Source organism: Pelmatolapia mariae, linkage group LG1 (genome assembly GCF_036321145.2).
Source record: "Pelmatolapia mariae isolate MD_Pm_ZW linkage group LG1, Pm_UMD_F_2, whole genome shotgun sequence".
NCBI lineage: Eukaryota > Metazoa > Chordata > Actinopteri > Cichliformes > Cichlidae > Pelmatolapia > Pelmatolapia mariae.
The window spans coordinates 33,710,293-33,725,659 of record NC_086227.1 but is presented as its reverse complement, the minus strand read 5'-3'; the positions used below and the strand labels follow the sequence as shown (position 1 = coordinate 33,725,659).

At 38.6% G+C, this 15,367-nt stretch overlaps 1 protein-coding gene across 2 annotated transcripts in view; it reads left to right on the top strand.

The window, feature by feature from the left end:
- Positions 1–287: 287 nt before the first annotated feature.
- LOC134631294 (collagen and calcium-binding EGF domain-containing protein 1-like) overlaps positions 288–15,367 on the top strand; it is a 38,595-nt gene continuing 23,515 nt past the window's right edge. For both annotated transcript variants that reach the window (XR_010094386.1, XM_063479491.1), the window contains exons 1-2: positions 288–646; positions 2,422–2,502. Coding sequence is in view for 1 of the 2 variants with exons in the window: in XM_063479491.1 (XP_063335561.1) it covers positions 534–646; positions 2,422–2,502 (194 nt within the window). In the remaining variant the exon portion in view is untranslated. The remainder of the gene's footprint in view (positions 647–2,421; positions 2,503–15,367) is intronic.

Sequence of the window (15,367 nt, the reverse complement as noted above, 5' to 3'; positions counted from 1 at the left end):
ATAGTTTTAATCTTATTAACGCATTTTTTAAAAAGTCTTTACAACGCCCCGGGTGCTTGACTTTCTTCCAAGGAATGTATTTATCAAATACAGCGGTAAAGCCTGGGGGTCATTTAGGATCATGTATGCTGTTTAGCCAATTTATTGTTTTATTATTATTATGTTTAACGTCATCACCACCAATGGGGAGTAAGGTTGTATACTCAGTTGCGTTAAGTCGCTTCTTTGGAGGCTGGAATGTAAATCCAGGGGGGATTAGTGAGAACACAGTGAGCTGTAAACCCTTCAGTAGCTCTCCAAGAGGTCTCTGCCTTAGTGCGTAAAGTTGGGAAGGGGGCTTGGGACGCACTGCGCAGCACTTATTATCCTACAGGCTCCATGTGCGTCTCCTCTGCGGGATACTTGACAAGGATTTGTGATATTTTGATGGCACTACCCGCGCGGGTCACTGACAGATGAAAACAGTGGCGTTTGGCGGATGTTAAGGCGTTTTCACTCGAGAAGATCATCTGTCCTGGAGCGCAAAAAGGGACATGGGTCAACTTTATGGTGCGACTCTTTTACCATTTGGCGCTATCTGTGTCGTTTTCCTCTGGGAATCTGGTGCCAGCTCCATCAGGACGACGCTTGCAGTGGACACCTCAGGGTAAGTCTCAGAGATTTTAGTTGTGGGTCACATATAGGCACTATTGTTTATTGTTAATGCACGGCAGTGTGATGATGAAACCATGTCTGCTGCGCTCATAATTAAGAGAAGTTGTGTTATGTGCCTTTCTATCTTGAAGTATAAAAAGTTTCAAAAGTAGTACAAATTTCTGCACGAAAATGTTTGACTTACCGTTTATTTATGCTTTACGGTGGTTTTATGAATTAATGTGAGATTGAAGCTCTGCAAGTTTCTTGGCAGCTACCACTCCACTCATTACATTTGTTTGGCATTCAATTTAACCTCAAAACAGTTATTTCATTGTCAAATTAGCATACGGTGCCAGAAATCATAACAGAGTTTAGTCTATGTTTTATGGGTTTCTGCTCTTTGCGACATACTCTGTGAGCAGCCTGTCACGGAGACCCCTGGATGAACCGCTGCAGCGCGTCTAATCTAATGTGATTTTCAAGGAAATGCAAAAAGCAAAGGGAAAGTCCAAATGGTTGAAATCGGTTGCGGTGAGGAGAGCCAAATGTTGCTTGTGCTCAGACATAACATGACAGATGCTGTTAAGATGCCCGGAGACAGTGGGTCAGGAGGTGAGGAGTCAATGGGAATGGAGCACATGCTCCTAATATTCTGTAGAAGACAAGAGGAAACCACTAAACCGCAAAGCAACAGGTTAAACACGGGGTAATTAACCAGAGTTTCGTTTGTCCAAGGACATGAAAACATGGGCATTGCATCTTCAGATTTATGTTTCCAGGGTATGTGTGTTCATCGGATTCTATAACGGAGAAATGGAAATTACCGCTGTGATTGATGTCCTGCCTGCTCGAGCACATTACTACCTCTGGTAGTGTTAGTAGTGGCTGTGCACACAGGAAATATGACTGTATTGATATATTAGTCTGTTTCTTTGGCTGTTAAGTTTTTATGAAAATGTCAGAGTAGTTATTTGGGATTATGTTTCTAAATTAACAATATTCTCCGGGATTCTTCTGTTATGTCTTATGATATTGAAAATTGACAGAAAAATGTTACCAGACAGTCAAAGTGTTGTAAGCAATATCACAAATATCAAATAAATAGTTGCTTGTAATAGTCTAACAATATCCACACTGTATGACTGATCCATTGTAAATCTGGCCACTGTAAACCTTTCTTGGTCATTCTCTGTCAATACCAAGTTCACCAAAACCTTTTAAGTAAAATTTGTATTCATTTAATTTAGAGTTTACGTTAACAATGTAATTTTATTATCAAGTAAGTGTAAGTCAAAAGACATTAAGTATCTTGTTTCTTTGATTAAAATCACTGCAAAATTTATACTTCAATTTACAAAAATATAAAACAAATAAGAGCATAAACTTATCCAGGTGGAGAGACTGCAACTGTAAAGAAAGATTTTTCATATATTCTTTTAAAAGTTAATCAGGGTAAACCCTCAAATATCAATTCAAAAACTGAAATCTAAATTTTAAAAAATCAGTTGGGCTCCAATAATGCCATGCATTTGCATACATGCAGACTAGATTCACACCAGTCTTTTATGTAACATTACTTTCGAATAATAGCTTGGATTCCCTGTGGTATCAAACTTTGAATATGGGGGAATTCCATGCTAAACTGTAACATCCCCCTTTTCAAATCCAACCTTGGATCTCTTTTTGCTTGTACTTCCCCACACCATGTTTTATTAATATGTAGCTTAACACTGCTGGAAAACAGTGTCAATCAATCATATCTCCTTTTCCCTTTTTTTTGCTTAGAATGGAGTGTCCTGATAATAAAATCTTGACGGTGGAATATCCCTGCATTAGGGCCGATGGGAAGAATGGCACTTGCTTCAGGTAAGCTGTGCAGCTGTCACTCAGATCACAGATATGGATTTTCCTCGGACCCCCGAGGGCCTAAAATCTTGGCCACTAAGTGTGACAACAGTCAGTTACTCTATATCATACATTTATATCTATTGTTTTTCCCAGAAGAGTGATTTGCTCAAGGACACTTAAGCAAATCACAGGATGAGTGCCTGTTAATCCCTGTAGGGAGAATTGAACATGAATTATTCTGAGGTTATGGAACAGTTTCTGCAACCACTAAACCACTCTGCTGTGTCATTTCCACAAATCCACATAGTTTATCCCCTTTTGGAAACTCTACATATCCACTTGGGAGTGAAAAATAAAAAATTCCCAAGGGTCATTACATAGAGATTAAATGACGATTCTCGGTGAAGATAAACGTGTCAGATAACCTTTCAGAACATTCTTTTTTTTTAACTTGAGTTGTTGATTCTCTTTGATAACTACTAGAGAGTGTATAATTTCAGTGTTTAGCAACACTAATGTTATTTTCCCTGAAGTTTCCATCAGCACGGAGATGATTTCCACTCTCCTGGCCCTGTGACAATAAAACAGAACTTCAGCTTGGGTCCAAAGCTAAAACATTTAGGGAAAGAATCCCCCTTCCCCTGGGAGTAAGGCCTGTATTTTAACCTAAAAAGTAGAAGCAGTCTGTGAACTGATTAGCTATTTTTATTATACTATACATACAGAAGGACAAAAATCTCTTTAATTAACAACACCAAATTTGGTTGAGCTATTGAATCAGCATTTACTAAAGGCAGTTTTTATGTAATATGTACAAAGTCAAGTAAAGTTGAACAAAGATTAGAGGGATATAGTGTGGAGCAATCCTCTAAAGTTATGAAATATTACCTGAAGTAACTGGCCCCTCTCTTGTGCTTTTTCTTTATTACTCATAATCTCCAGAAAATGTTTGACATTGTATTCTGTGTGTTTTGAAACAAAGGTTATGCAGACATAATGGTACTTTATAAGACTTTCACCTCGTGATACATCACACACAACATGAAAAAGTTAACATGGATCACTAATGCTGACACTGAGATAAGTTTTGTCTGAAGCCAAACTTTGGCTGAGGTTTGCTTGTTGGTGCAAGAATATCTTTTAATAAATGAGGCACCAGATCTGGTGTGAGGCCAGACCATGTGATCTGTTTGCTTTCAAGGTTAGACTGTAACAGGCTCTGTGTCTTATTTAATTTCTGGCTCTATGAGAGATCTGTGGTGCTGGAGGAGGTGGATTAGATGAGGTTGTAATTTCCTTGCCATGCTTCTCTTTGTGCTCTGTTCAGCACAGACCTGGATCAAAAAGATTTCACAGATGACTTCAGGGGGAAACCAGATTGGTTCATTGTGTATATAATATATGACGTTCAATTCTGTTTTAGCGTAGGCTGTATGTTGTCCAGACATAACTGATGAGTGCCACACCACGTTTTCATCTGTATTAAAAGAGGTACTTCATGAGACTCGCATATTTGTTTTTCATCGTCCGTCATAGATTTATCAATCTTTTGGATTTTATCCAGCACATTTCTCTAGACAATTACTGTTAGTTACTGCTGCTCTGCACGTCAGACTTATCCATGAGCAACATCAATTTTAGTGCGACTGGCTTTTACTCTCTCTTATTTTTTGTCACCATCTACTGGACTTGACCAGTCAAACTTGCAGTGGCTAGTATTGTGATGAATGAACATGTTCTAAAAGGCTTAAGGTCAAAGACCTGCAGTGTGTCCCTCTTGTACTGATAACATGCATTAGAGCCAGATTTATTCCCTAAAAGGGATGAATGGAGCGGATAAAGTGGCAACTTCCATTGTGTGAGGTCTTGTTTGGCTCAGTCACTCATGAATCCTGTTGTTTTATTGCTTTTTATATTATTTTACATATGTGAGCAACATCAGGAGGAACCTGCATTGATATACCACTTTGGCTATAGCCAAAGTGGTATATCAGATATACCAGATAATACAGAACATGCACTTTTTTATATATCTGAGTTAGCAAATATGCAATTCTTACAAGATAAAAGTAAATCATTTGATCAATTAAAATATTTCAGCATGCTGATGAAGGGCTGCACACATGACATCTTAATTGGCCATCACTATAATAAGGAAGAAAATTACAAATAATTTGGAGCATTTAAACCTAACTGTCTAAATTATCCTGGGTATTTTTAGTTATGGGCATGCTCAATGACAGTGCAGTTTGGGAAGCCACAGTGTTATTTCATTGTTGCTTTATTTTACAGCTTTATGGTATTGCAGTAGTTAGTACTACCTCCTCGCAGCATTTGCTGGATGACTGGGGCCCTTCTGTGTAGAGATTAAAGGTCTTTGTTATATTAACTGGTGATTTAAAATTGGTCCTATGTGTGCATATATTTTAGTTTATCTCTCTCTGTTTACTCAGCCATAGACTGGCAGCCTGTTCATTGGGATAGAGATAAGCTTTTGGAAAATTGGCCTTTTGATGATGGGGCATAAACTCTATATGCAGGGTGGATACAGCCACTCTTTAATTATATTCTTAAATGGTCAGCAAGGGGCAGCCCCTCTGGTTGCAAAAATGCTTGGTCGTATAGAATCCTAGGAAAATTATTCTATTGTATCTATCTGCCCTTCCATTAATCCATCCATCCATCTTGTTAATTCAATTAGGGTTGTTTAGAAACTGGAGTCTTGTTGAGCAGTCACAAGCCAAAAGGCAGGATACACCACTGTAATCCCCAAAAGTTGATTCTGTTCATCTGGACATACCGTTTTCAGTGGGAGAAACATTTTGTCAATCAAGTGACTTCTTCAGTCTCAGCTGACCGCAGGTTTCCCCAACTTATAAACAGTATATTTGCACAATAACGGAAAAAGGCACCACTGGCAAACAATGGGTTGTGAGGTCAGTTTCATAACCATTAATATGCAAATTGTTAAGACCACTGATCAACAACCACTGACTAAAGACCATTGATCAATGACAACTGATCAATGGTCAATTGTCATTGATCAATGGTCACCTGGAGCTTTCTTTAGGTGCCTTCCCAGCTTTGACAAATGTCCAGCTGGGATAACCGCAACAAGAGTCAAACCTTGAATACTGATGTGTATGCGCTGGTTTAAGGTACACATTTTACAACTTTTAAATGTCCCCAATTACTGATGGAAATCTCACAGTCTAAGAAGGTTACTCTACCACTTACCATCTCCTGCTTGGTGAACTTGATGTGTTGTCCACCGAGTTAATGTGATCAGTGAGTTGTGTTACGTCCTGACATTTGATTTTCACCCAGGTGTCATCGACATTCCTGAACCACTGACTTGGTGGTGTTCCAGGGTAGGATAACAGAGTCCTGTTTTCCACTTCTTGCATGTACACGTTGGCCACAACGGGTGAAACTGGGGAACCCATGGCAGACCCATCGGCCTGTATTACTGACCATTGTATGTGAAATATGTAGAATGAAGACACAGTTCCAAAACCAAACACACTTTGTCAGTGCTGAGAGTGGTCCTGTTGCTGAGATTAGAGTTATCTTGTAATCTCTTACGAATTACCACCACTGCTTCAGTGACTGGAACACAAGTGAAGAGAGATGTAACATCCTCCATAATAACATCTCTTATCTTCTCAACAAAATCTTCAAGTTCTTGATGTGGTGTTTATAGCTACCTACCAACGGGTTGAGGATCAAAGCCAGAAACTTTGAGATGTTATAGGTGATTGAATTGATCATACAGACAATTGGTCTTAAAGGTACACCCTGTTTATGTATCTTTGGTAAATTTTACAGACTTGGCGTAGCTTTCCCTGGGTTAATAGCATTTTCTTGTTCTAACTACTTCAGACAATATATCACCCTCTTCCAGTAACCACTACCTGGGTCTCATTTCACAGGGTCATGAGTATTTTTGTCACTGAGCAGTGACAAAATTGTCTCATGATAGTCTTTCTGGTTAAGCAAAACCATGCATCTGCCCTAGTCTTCCAGAAGGATGATAATGTTGGAATGCTGGGTGATGTCAAATCACTAATTAATCTAATATGTGAGACAAAATGCAGGTTCCATCCACAATCTTACAGCATTTTGTCATAGCCTTGAGTGAGAAAGCCTACACTATTCTGAGGCGACAATGCTGACTCCCTCTCTTTAAAAAGACCTCCGTAGAATACCAAATGCAATTCTGCTGAAAATAGTTTATATTATAACCTCACATGACCTCTGTACATGTAAAGAAACCCACAGATTGACAGGCCTGCCATGCTGAGTCGTCGTGGCTAAGCCATAAGTGGACAATTGAAGTCTTTCAATTGTATGTGACCCACACCAGGTCAGTCTGACAGTCTAATCTCAACCCACAGCATTGCAGTGTCCAGACAGGCTGTACATTTTCCAGGAATTTCTGGTTCTCTGGGATTGTATTTCTTTACCTGGCACTGGTCTCTCATATTCAAATAATCTGGGAATATGTGCTATTTCTATAGCTTTTATTGAAGAAGACATGTTAAGCGTTTGGAAAAATTCACACCTTCCAAAGAAAATGAGCTTAGTTGCTGTCAAAACAGCAAAGCAAATTATGGAACTTAAATCATGGTTGCTCTTACCACAAGCTGTTTCGCTTTTATGAAAAGGATCTTTTAATGTTTGACAGTCATATTTAACAAATATTGGACATTCGCTTATGAATCAGGTATTGCATTCATTAAATAAACACAAATTAGTCCAAACTGTTGTCAGCACAATGAAGCTCTGACTCACCATATATTGCAAGTGGTTGCTGTCAATGTTTATTTCGCTGATTATCTCAGCTTTGGTGTTGCCTTCTTCTGCTGTATTCCATCTGCCTTAATGTTAGTTGAATGCCTGAAATGTAAATGACATGTCACGGTCTCAGGGGGGATTCCTGGTGTTGTGCAGAACTAAACTCACCATCTAAACAAAGACCGCATGTCCCCTCGCCACTGTGGCTTTCACAGCAATGAAGATGAATCAGCTCAATTTCTGCATTTCTATTGTTCTACCCACTTTGTGTTCTTATTCTGTCTTCACTGGTGGTCAAATTTCAGCCTGGCCAAGCCAAATGTACATGATTTGTACCCTGTTTCTGAGTGAGTGTGAGTGCCAGTTTGCATGTTTATGCATGAGAATGTATGAATTATCTCTGTATTGTCTGTGTTGGCAGTTACTGCAGGTTTATGATGATGGGAGTTAATTTTCTGCCCTCGTGCTTTAAGCGCTCTCAGCTGTGGAGTCAGATGGAAGACTGATGTGCTCCACTAAACTATAAACAATTTTTTTCACATGATTGACATTTTCTAGTTTAAAAACCCTGCAGGGCTCATTACTGCAGTAGATAACACCCATAACATCATGCTACAGTATGCAAGCTCAGGCTGTTGCTCAGGCAAAGTAGGGGATGGTGATAAATGTTAGGGAGACATGGTTGATCCTAATTGTTTCCATACTTTATGCTACTTTTGTTGTTACAATGATCCATCCCTCCCAACGGGATCATTATAGTTTTTTATTCCATCATATCCGAGAAGTTCTTAAGCGGTATTCATCTTTGGGATTAATTTACAGACGGTAGGATAACATAATGTTTTTTTCAAGTATAGAGAGGATGTGGACATTTCATTTGCAATTGGTGGCTGTGGCTAGGTAGAGTGAGTTCTCCTTCATTTGGAGGGTCATTGGTTCAGTCTCCAGCTGCTCCAGTCTGCATGTCAATGTTTTGGGCAAGAACCACAAATTTTCCCTAAAACATCCACTGATGTCTGTGAGAATAGAATAAAAGCAGTGTGTGAAAGTGCCCAGTAACACAAAAAATAGCATCATAAACGTAGTCCTTTTACCGGATTTCTGTGTTCTATGAGGCTTAAAAGTTCAACCCATAACAAACTTTTTGTCTATTTCATTTGTTGCAGTGTGAGTTCAGGAAATCAGGAAATAAGGTGCAGAGAAGTTTGCCTTTGGTTAAATACACTGGAACAAGATGACTTAGCATTGCTAATAATTAGAACTATTATTATTACTATCCACTGAAACAAAGTGTACAGCTAGTTAAGACAACAGCTCAGCCAAAAGCATCACATTGTCATAAGCATGAGGCTCTCTTCACAACTCACAACTGCACATTTCTTGTAGAAAGAATATTTGATTCTGGGTTTTACTATTGCACTGAAACAGCATGTTCTGCCACCATCAGTAAAATGACTACTATATTTAGAGATAATTACTGAATTCAGTGGCTATTGAAGAAAGAACTGCAGCTTTACATATTATCTTATCTGACAACATTAGAAAGTTGTAACCATATGTGGGAGGAATTTATAAAGTCAGTAAATGCTGTGCAGTTGACTGCATTTGCAATCATTCCCTGACTTTGGTTCCAGGAATATCTCAGGTCTGACTCACAAAGTCCTTGGTCATGTTGGCTGAATTTTTCCCTCTAAAGCTTCTTTGCAGGGGTCTCTGATATCACTACGATCTTGAGCCTTTCCACACATTTTTTCCTTCACGTTCACTATTCGTCTTTTCTATTTGTCTGAAAATCGTCCATAGAGGTAATTCTTCACTCGCGGTCCTCACTTCAAGTCAGCATGGAGGATCTAAAAGCAGGCCAGAATATTACTGGCAAATGTATGTCCTAACGTTAACCCCTGTATAAATGACCTGTTAACTATATTTAATATGATGTTTGCCTATGATTAGGCTAGAAGTGAAGGAACACACATGCTGAAGTGCTCCATTGGTCAAAGGTATAATACAAGCTTTAACATTATGAGGTTTAGTTTGATTCATCCTTAAATTTCTAACCGCAACTGCTTCCTTCCTTCAATAATCCTGCTGTTTTGCCTCTGTGATTGCATGCCGACTGCAGTACCTGGCATTCAAATGCATTTCATATCAGATAAATGCAAGCTGTATGCAGTTTCCAAAAAGCAGTTTTGGCCAGAGTGTCTCTTTTGATTTTAAACAATACATTTCTGTGCAGAAAATCCATTTTATTAAGGAAAGAATGATCCGTCCAAGTTTGGTTTTAACTACACAATGATGTGGCTCTAAAGTCAATTTGATACCAGGTTATTTCAGTTCGTTGGTTCAGACTAAAATATCCCTGTAACTGTTGATTTGATTACCATGAAACTGAGCACTGCTTGGGTAACACCCTCTGCCGTGTACCTGACTGTTCATCTTGTGCCACCAGCCAGCCAACGTTTTCAGCTATGTAGAGAAATAGTTAAACATCTCCTAGAAAGATTGGTACACATGTCATTTATGTTTCCCAGATGATTCCCGTTCTTGTAATCATATTCTGTAGCAGACATGTAGTCCTGTCACGAAATGCTTGAAGAGTGGATAGCAGTGGTTTTAAAGGTCATGCCACAGTGTATGTATATTTATAGCACAATTAGAACATCCTGCTAAACAAAAGTTCAGCATGTTTCTTTTACTTTCTATATCTTTTGGTCAGAACAGATGAGGTGAAAATATTTACATGTATGGAAACTTTCAAAGTGCTCAGTAAGAGGCATAGATTCCTTCCCAAGCACCAAGTCCAAACACAACCCCCTCCACCCACAGCTGCCCTATGTGTCACCCAGAAACATTTAAAGTGTTCATTTCTGGGACCCGACGGAGTCTGACTCAACTCCATGCCTGGACTCCATCTCCATCTCCACTCTCCAGCTTCCCTCTTTCTAGTTGAGCTCTGCTTTGCTCTGGGGAGACACAAGCCAGGCATCCGTCTAGTAGCCTCAGTATTAATGCTGGGGTAGAGGTCAGGTCAAATGTAATAAACAACAAGTTTTTTACATGTTAGATGCTGGTTTGGAGAGAATGTGATTACACAGCTTTGACAGTTTTTGTGCTAACCAGATATGTTCAGTGGGTTAGTGTTGAGAAATTGGTCCCGTCTTTGTCCTTGTCAAAAATGATAACAACTGATCTCTTTAGGGAAAAAGAACTAAGTGTGACAGGAAACACTTTAGTCGCTCTTGATTTGACCCAGCAGCCTTTGCTTGTGTCCTGATAATTTCACCTCTTAGGACCTTTGTGTCCTGGGAAAGGGTAAGATGAGGCCACAAGGGAACGTCTCTGGTGTCACGGTCCCGCTGAGTGAGGAGTGCGAGTAAAGTTTCAGCAGTAAAAACTGAACTAACACTTATTTCCGGGTGAATGACTCCCTAACTTCAAAGTTCATATAGACCAAATCATTCAATGTCTAACTGACTGACCAATTTGTTGACTGACTGATTGACATGCTGAGGTGATTGATTAACTCATTGAGAGGCTGATAGATTGTGATGATGGTGATCCTTGTGTGTCTCTGTGTGTGAACTTTGCTCTGTGACACCTTGTGTTATGTCAGTGTCTTAAACTCCCTCACTTCTCTTTTGGATTTATTGCATTAGATTTGGCTTTTGCCTCAGCTCTGAATCCTAAAGGGACTCTTCACATTCTTAGATACTTAGTGATATTAAATGGGGTAGCTTGAAGGCTTAGTTGGAATAAAATGTATTTTTAAAAAGTACTGAAATCACTAGTTGTTAAAAAAATCAACAGCAAAAAACAAACAACGGAAATGAGTCATCAAGCAAATTCTGAAATGGCGCTCACGACATGAGAACTAATATAATTTGGCATGCTACTACTGGCATTCACCCAACATGCATTCATCAATTTAAATAACTTAGATAAGTTATATAACAGACTCTGCGTGCATGTTTCTTTGATAGCAAGTTGACATTTTGCACAAAGAAAACTCCAGAAACTTGGGAAAGAGCAGTAGAAAGAACAAGAAGAGACTCGTGATCCCCCCCAAACTGCTTTTCCTGCCCAGTTTTGGCTTGATACTATGCCAAGTGTTCAAGAAACCATCCATTCAAGAAACGTCCATTATGTAGTTTTCACTTTTTTTCAGCCTTGGAGTTTAGAAAGAGGTTTCTTTGTTTATGTAAGGAAGACTATGCAGTGATATGCAATATTTTACCCAGATTTTGCCCATATTTAACAAATTTATTTTGACATAAATTGTAGCTTATGTAATTATGATAAAGTCTGGAGAAAAACACAATTTCTTCAGATATCATTTATTCTGATGCACTCTGATGTGGGTAATTTTTATTCAATTCGATCAATACTTTTAAACATTTTGCAGTAGTCGTTATAAAACAACCATTTGCATTTCCTGCTGGTCCATTAGCAACCAGTATATCCCTTATTAATGCAAATGTATAACTAAAAAGAAACAAAAACATGCACAGCAGGGAGAGCTAAAGAAAGGTGCCAAGATGAAAAAAAAGAAAGAAAAGTAAAGGAGGTGTTGTGTGACTTTGGAAAGAGAGGCATCTTTTTGATCCATATGGAAGAAAGCTGCACACTGGCAGTTGGAGCGTTCGCCTCAGTGGGGGATTCGCCTGTAAAGGTCTATAAAAAGATCAGAAAGTGGAAATCAGAGCGTGCAGGCAGGTCGTGCTGTGTGTTTTTCCTTTCTCTCCTGTAACTGGCTTCCCACCTAGATGACTACATGTGGTGGAGTGCTGAGTGAGGCTCTGCTGACGGGTCGCTCTGGGTGAATGAGATGTTCCCTTAGGAGGACATCACCTCTGCTCAGCTCACATCCACATGACATTCACTCTCATTTCAAACTCTTTTCTTTCATTCATCACACTCTGAATCCATTACTGTCACTTGAACTTTTTCTATTTTTTATCTACTCCTCATGTTATCCCTTGACATATCCATCCATTCTGGCCCGTCATGCTTTGTTTTTTTCTTTCAACCTTCCTGTGTCCTTCCTCCCTAACGTTTTATCATACTGTCTCCTGTTTCCTTTTATCACATTTATCACATATTTTCTCAGTTTCTACTTCCTCTCTAAGGGTCCTTACCCCTTCTATCTATCCACTATCCCTCCATTCCCAACTTTTCAGTTTCCCTTATTGGATCAGAAGCATCAGAAACGTTAGAGATTTCAGATACCACAAAGGTTTTTGTAGTCTCCAGGTTGTGGTGATGAAGCATACTCATGGAGAGCACGCACGCTGATTTGTGTTGAATGTAGAGGGAACTTAACAAGATGTCAGACTGAGGAAAACAGGGACACCGACACGTTAACACAGAAATGAGACAGAGGGAAGTCTAGATGAAGGAACTGAGGGATGCTAAGAAAAGAAATCAAGACATAAACCAAAACACAAGATTGCATAATGAAAGTCATCACCAGAATACTTATAAAGTAAGTACAGCAATTAAAGACTCACTAAAGTCATGATGAAGTTTACTATAATTATTTACTAGAATAAAGAAACCAAAAGCAAATATGTAATCCAGCAAATATAAAAATCAAATTGAACTTTAGATTTTCAATAAAACATAAACCAGCCTTAAAATATATTAACTTAGAATGTGAAGCTCAAATAGACAGAAAACTCTTAGGACATGATAGTGAGACCACATGTGTTTTTCCATGCATTTATTTTTGGACACATTTTTAATTTACGCATTTTCAAAAACCCGAGTAACAGTTCATTCATCATTAAAGGCAAAGAAAGGTGGAAAAAGTCATGGAATATGACAACAGACAACATAACCTGATCATTGTGGACTGATGAGTAGCGTGTAAACTTTCCTTATACATGAAACAGATGTGACGTTTGTAATCAGTATAAGTTGCACAGCTGTTTTATTTAATTATATAGTTGTTCTTATTGGACTCCTTTAAAATGATTCAATAGCACTTGACAATAGAACGGGCACAACCAACTCTTTATCTTGATGGAGCTAATTCCTGATATTTTATTCATGTATAATTGAATAAAAAGAACACTGAATTGGTATTTTCACATTTGTGTTTAATTTAGTGTATTTCTGTTCAGTTATGCCAGAGTCCACTTTGTACAATACTAAGGCCTGAAACGCATCTAAATACAATTTAGCCATAAATGTGCTTTATGTTTACTTTGACAGGGTATTGTGTTTTGCATTTGTTTTACTTCCTCTAGACATATAAATCAGACATATACATTTGGAAAGCCTTCAGCTATTGTCTGTGGACAGCAGCTCTCAGGTCTTCCAGTGAAACCGGTACATTTCCAGGTCCGAGATAATAAAAACCTAAATCATCTTCAGAGATTGAGATTGCATTTTGGCAATGCAGTGTTTGACATGCTCCAGCCTTCTCAGACATGATTGGTTGGTAGAATTAAAACTGGTGTATGAAAATAGAAACCAGAAAACTCATCCACACAGAACATCTACATTGTGTGTGATAATAAAGTAATAATCCTATGTGACAAGAAGAGCTAAAACTCACATTCTTTCCTAAAGTGCAGTGAATATTGATAGAAGGAAATCAAATACAAACTGCTCCTAACAGTAATCCAGGCAAAGAAGAACTAAAAGACATGTTTAAAAGTTTTTACCTTTCTTTTCTATAATTTACTGCAGTGACGACGATAGCACGTGTAAAACAAATGTGGCGATGAAGAAAAAAACAGGCAGGATGCATCAGCTGTGCATGGTTGTAAAGAAAGCTGCTCTCTGTAGCAGGTGATGAGAAGCAGGAGTGTACATATGTGTGGGCATGCCCATATGTTTTCTCTCTTCTGAGTGCTACATTATGATGTGTGTGGCTTGTATCTAAAGACCTACAAGGATCTGCATGCAGTGGTTCCCTCTGCTTACAAGCCATAAAACAAGCTATAAAAACACCAATGTTGCTAAAAAGAAAAAGAAAAAGAAAAGAAACTCAGTGTTTCTCAGTTGAGTTGAAATGTGTCATTTTTGAGGCAACTAAGGGAGTTTCATCCTTTCTCCAAAGGATTCCCTAAAGACCTTATTGTAACTGATTGCTATATTTATTTTCTGTTTTCATGATGAATGTGCTGTTTGTACATGCTTTAATCATCAATCACAGAATAACTTATATTTCACCAGCAGGCCCGGTAGGCTCATCTTTTAGTGACAGAATTAATACAAAAATGGAAAAACAGTAAACAATGAAATTAGGTGCTAAAATCCGTCATGTCAAACAGCAGGAAACCCCCTGACTGAAGAATGGAAGGAGGTGATTTAATTTCACTCTAAAACAGGTACAGTAATAAGGAACAGATGCATCCCTCTGTGTGTGCGTGTCGTGTGTTTAGACAAACTGTAGCAGTATGTGCATGTGTGCTTTGTAGATCTCTGGATTGAATATCACTACATTTGATACTTTTATGTGAGTAGCTGCCTTTGAATGATTGTGTGTACAGGTGCCCATAAATGAGATCATCCTTTATGCTGGTGAGTGTGTGTCCATAAGGGTAAATGTTGTCTTAGTTTGTACATAGATGTATAGTTTCAATGAGTGGGACAAAATTAGCTAAACCGTAAACATATGTGTGCACATATTTGATACCTACAGAATATGTGTGTGATTTCTGGGGATTTTTATACTGAAAGAAAGATACTGACAGGTCAGCACAGTCCACATCACACATTAGATAAGGTAAAATTTACCCTCAAGCTCTTAATATCTCAGAGAAACTCTCATCAAGTGGAAACAAATAGTGGACTGAATTCGATCCTCTTACAGGTTGTTTGCATTGCATCCAGGAGTCCGCAGAGGCAACCTTTTCAAACTACCACTCACTTTTCTCCCTTTGGCGTTTTATGTCTGTGTACTTTGGATTACGATCAACAAACCCCAAGCTGAGGGAACATTAACCTGTTCATTTTTCCTCACACTTGGAGTCGGCAAATAATTTTTTTCTATGAAGCTATAGACCTATACCTATGTTTCATTACAATGAGAAACACCTTTTGTCAGAAAAAAAACCCTTTTATGATTCTTCTGAGT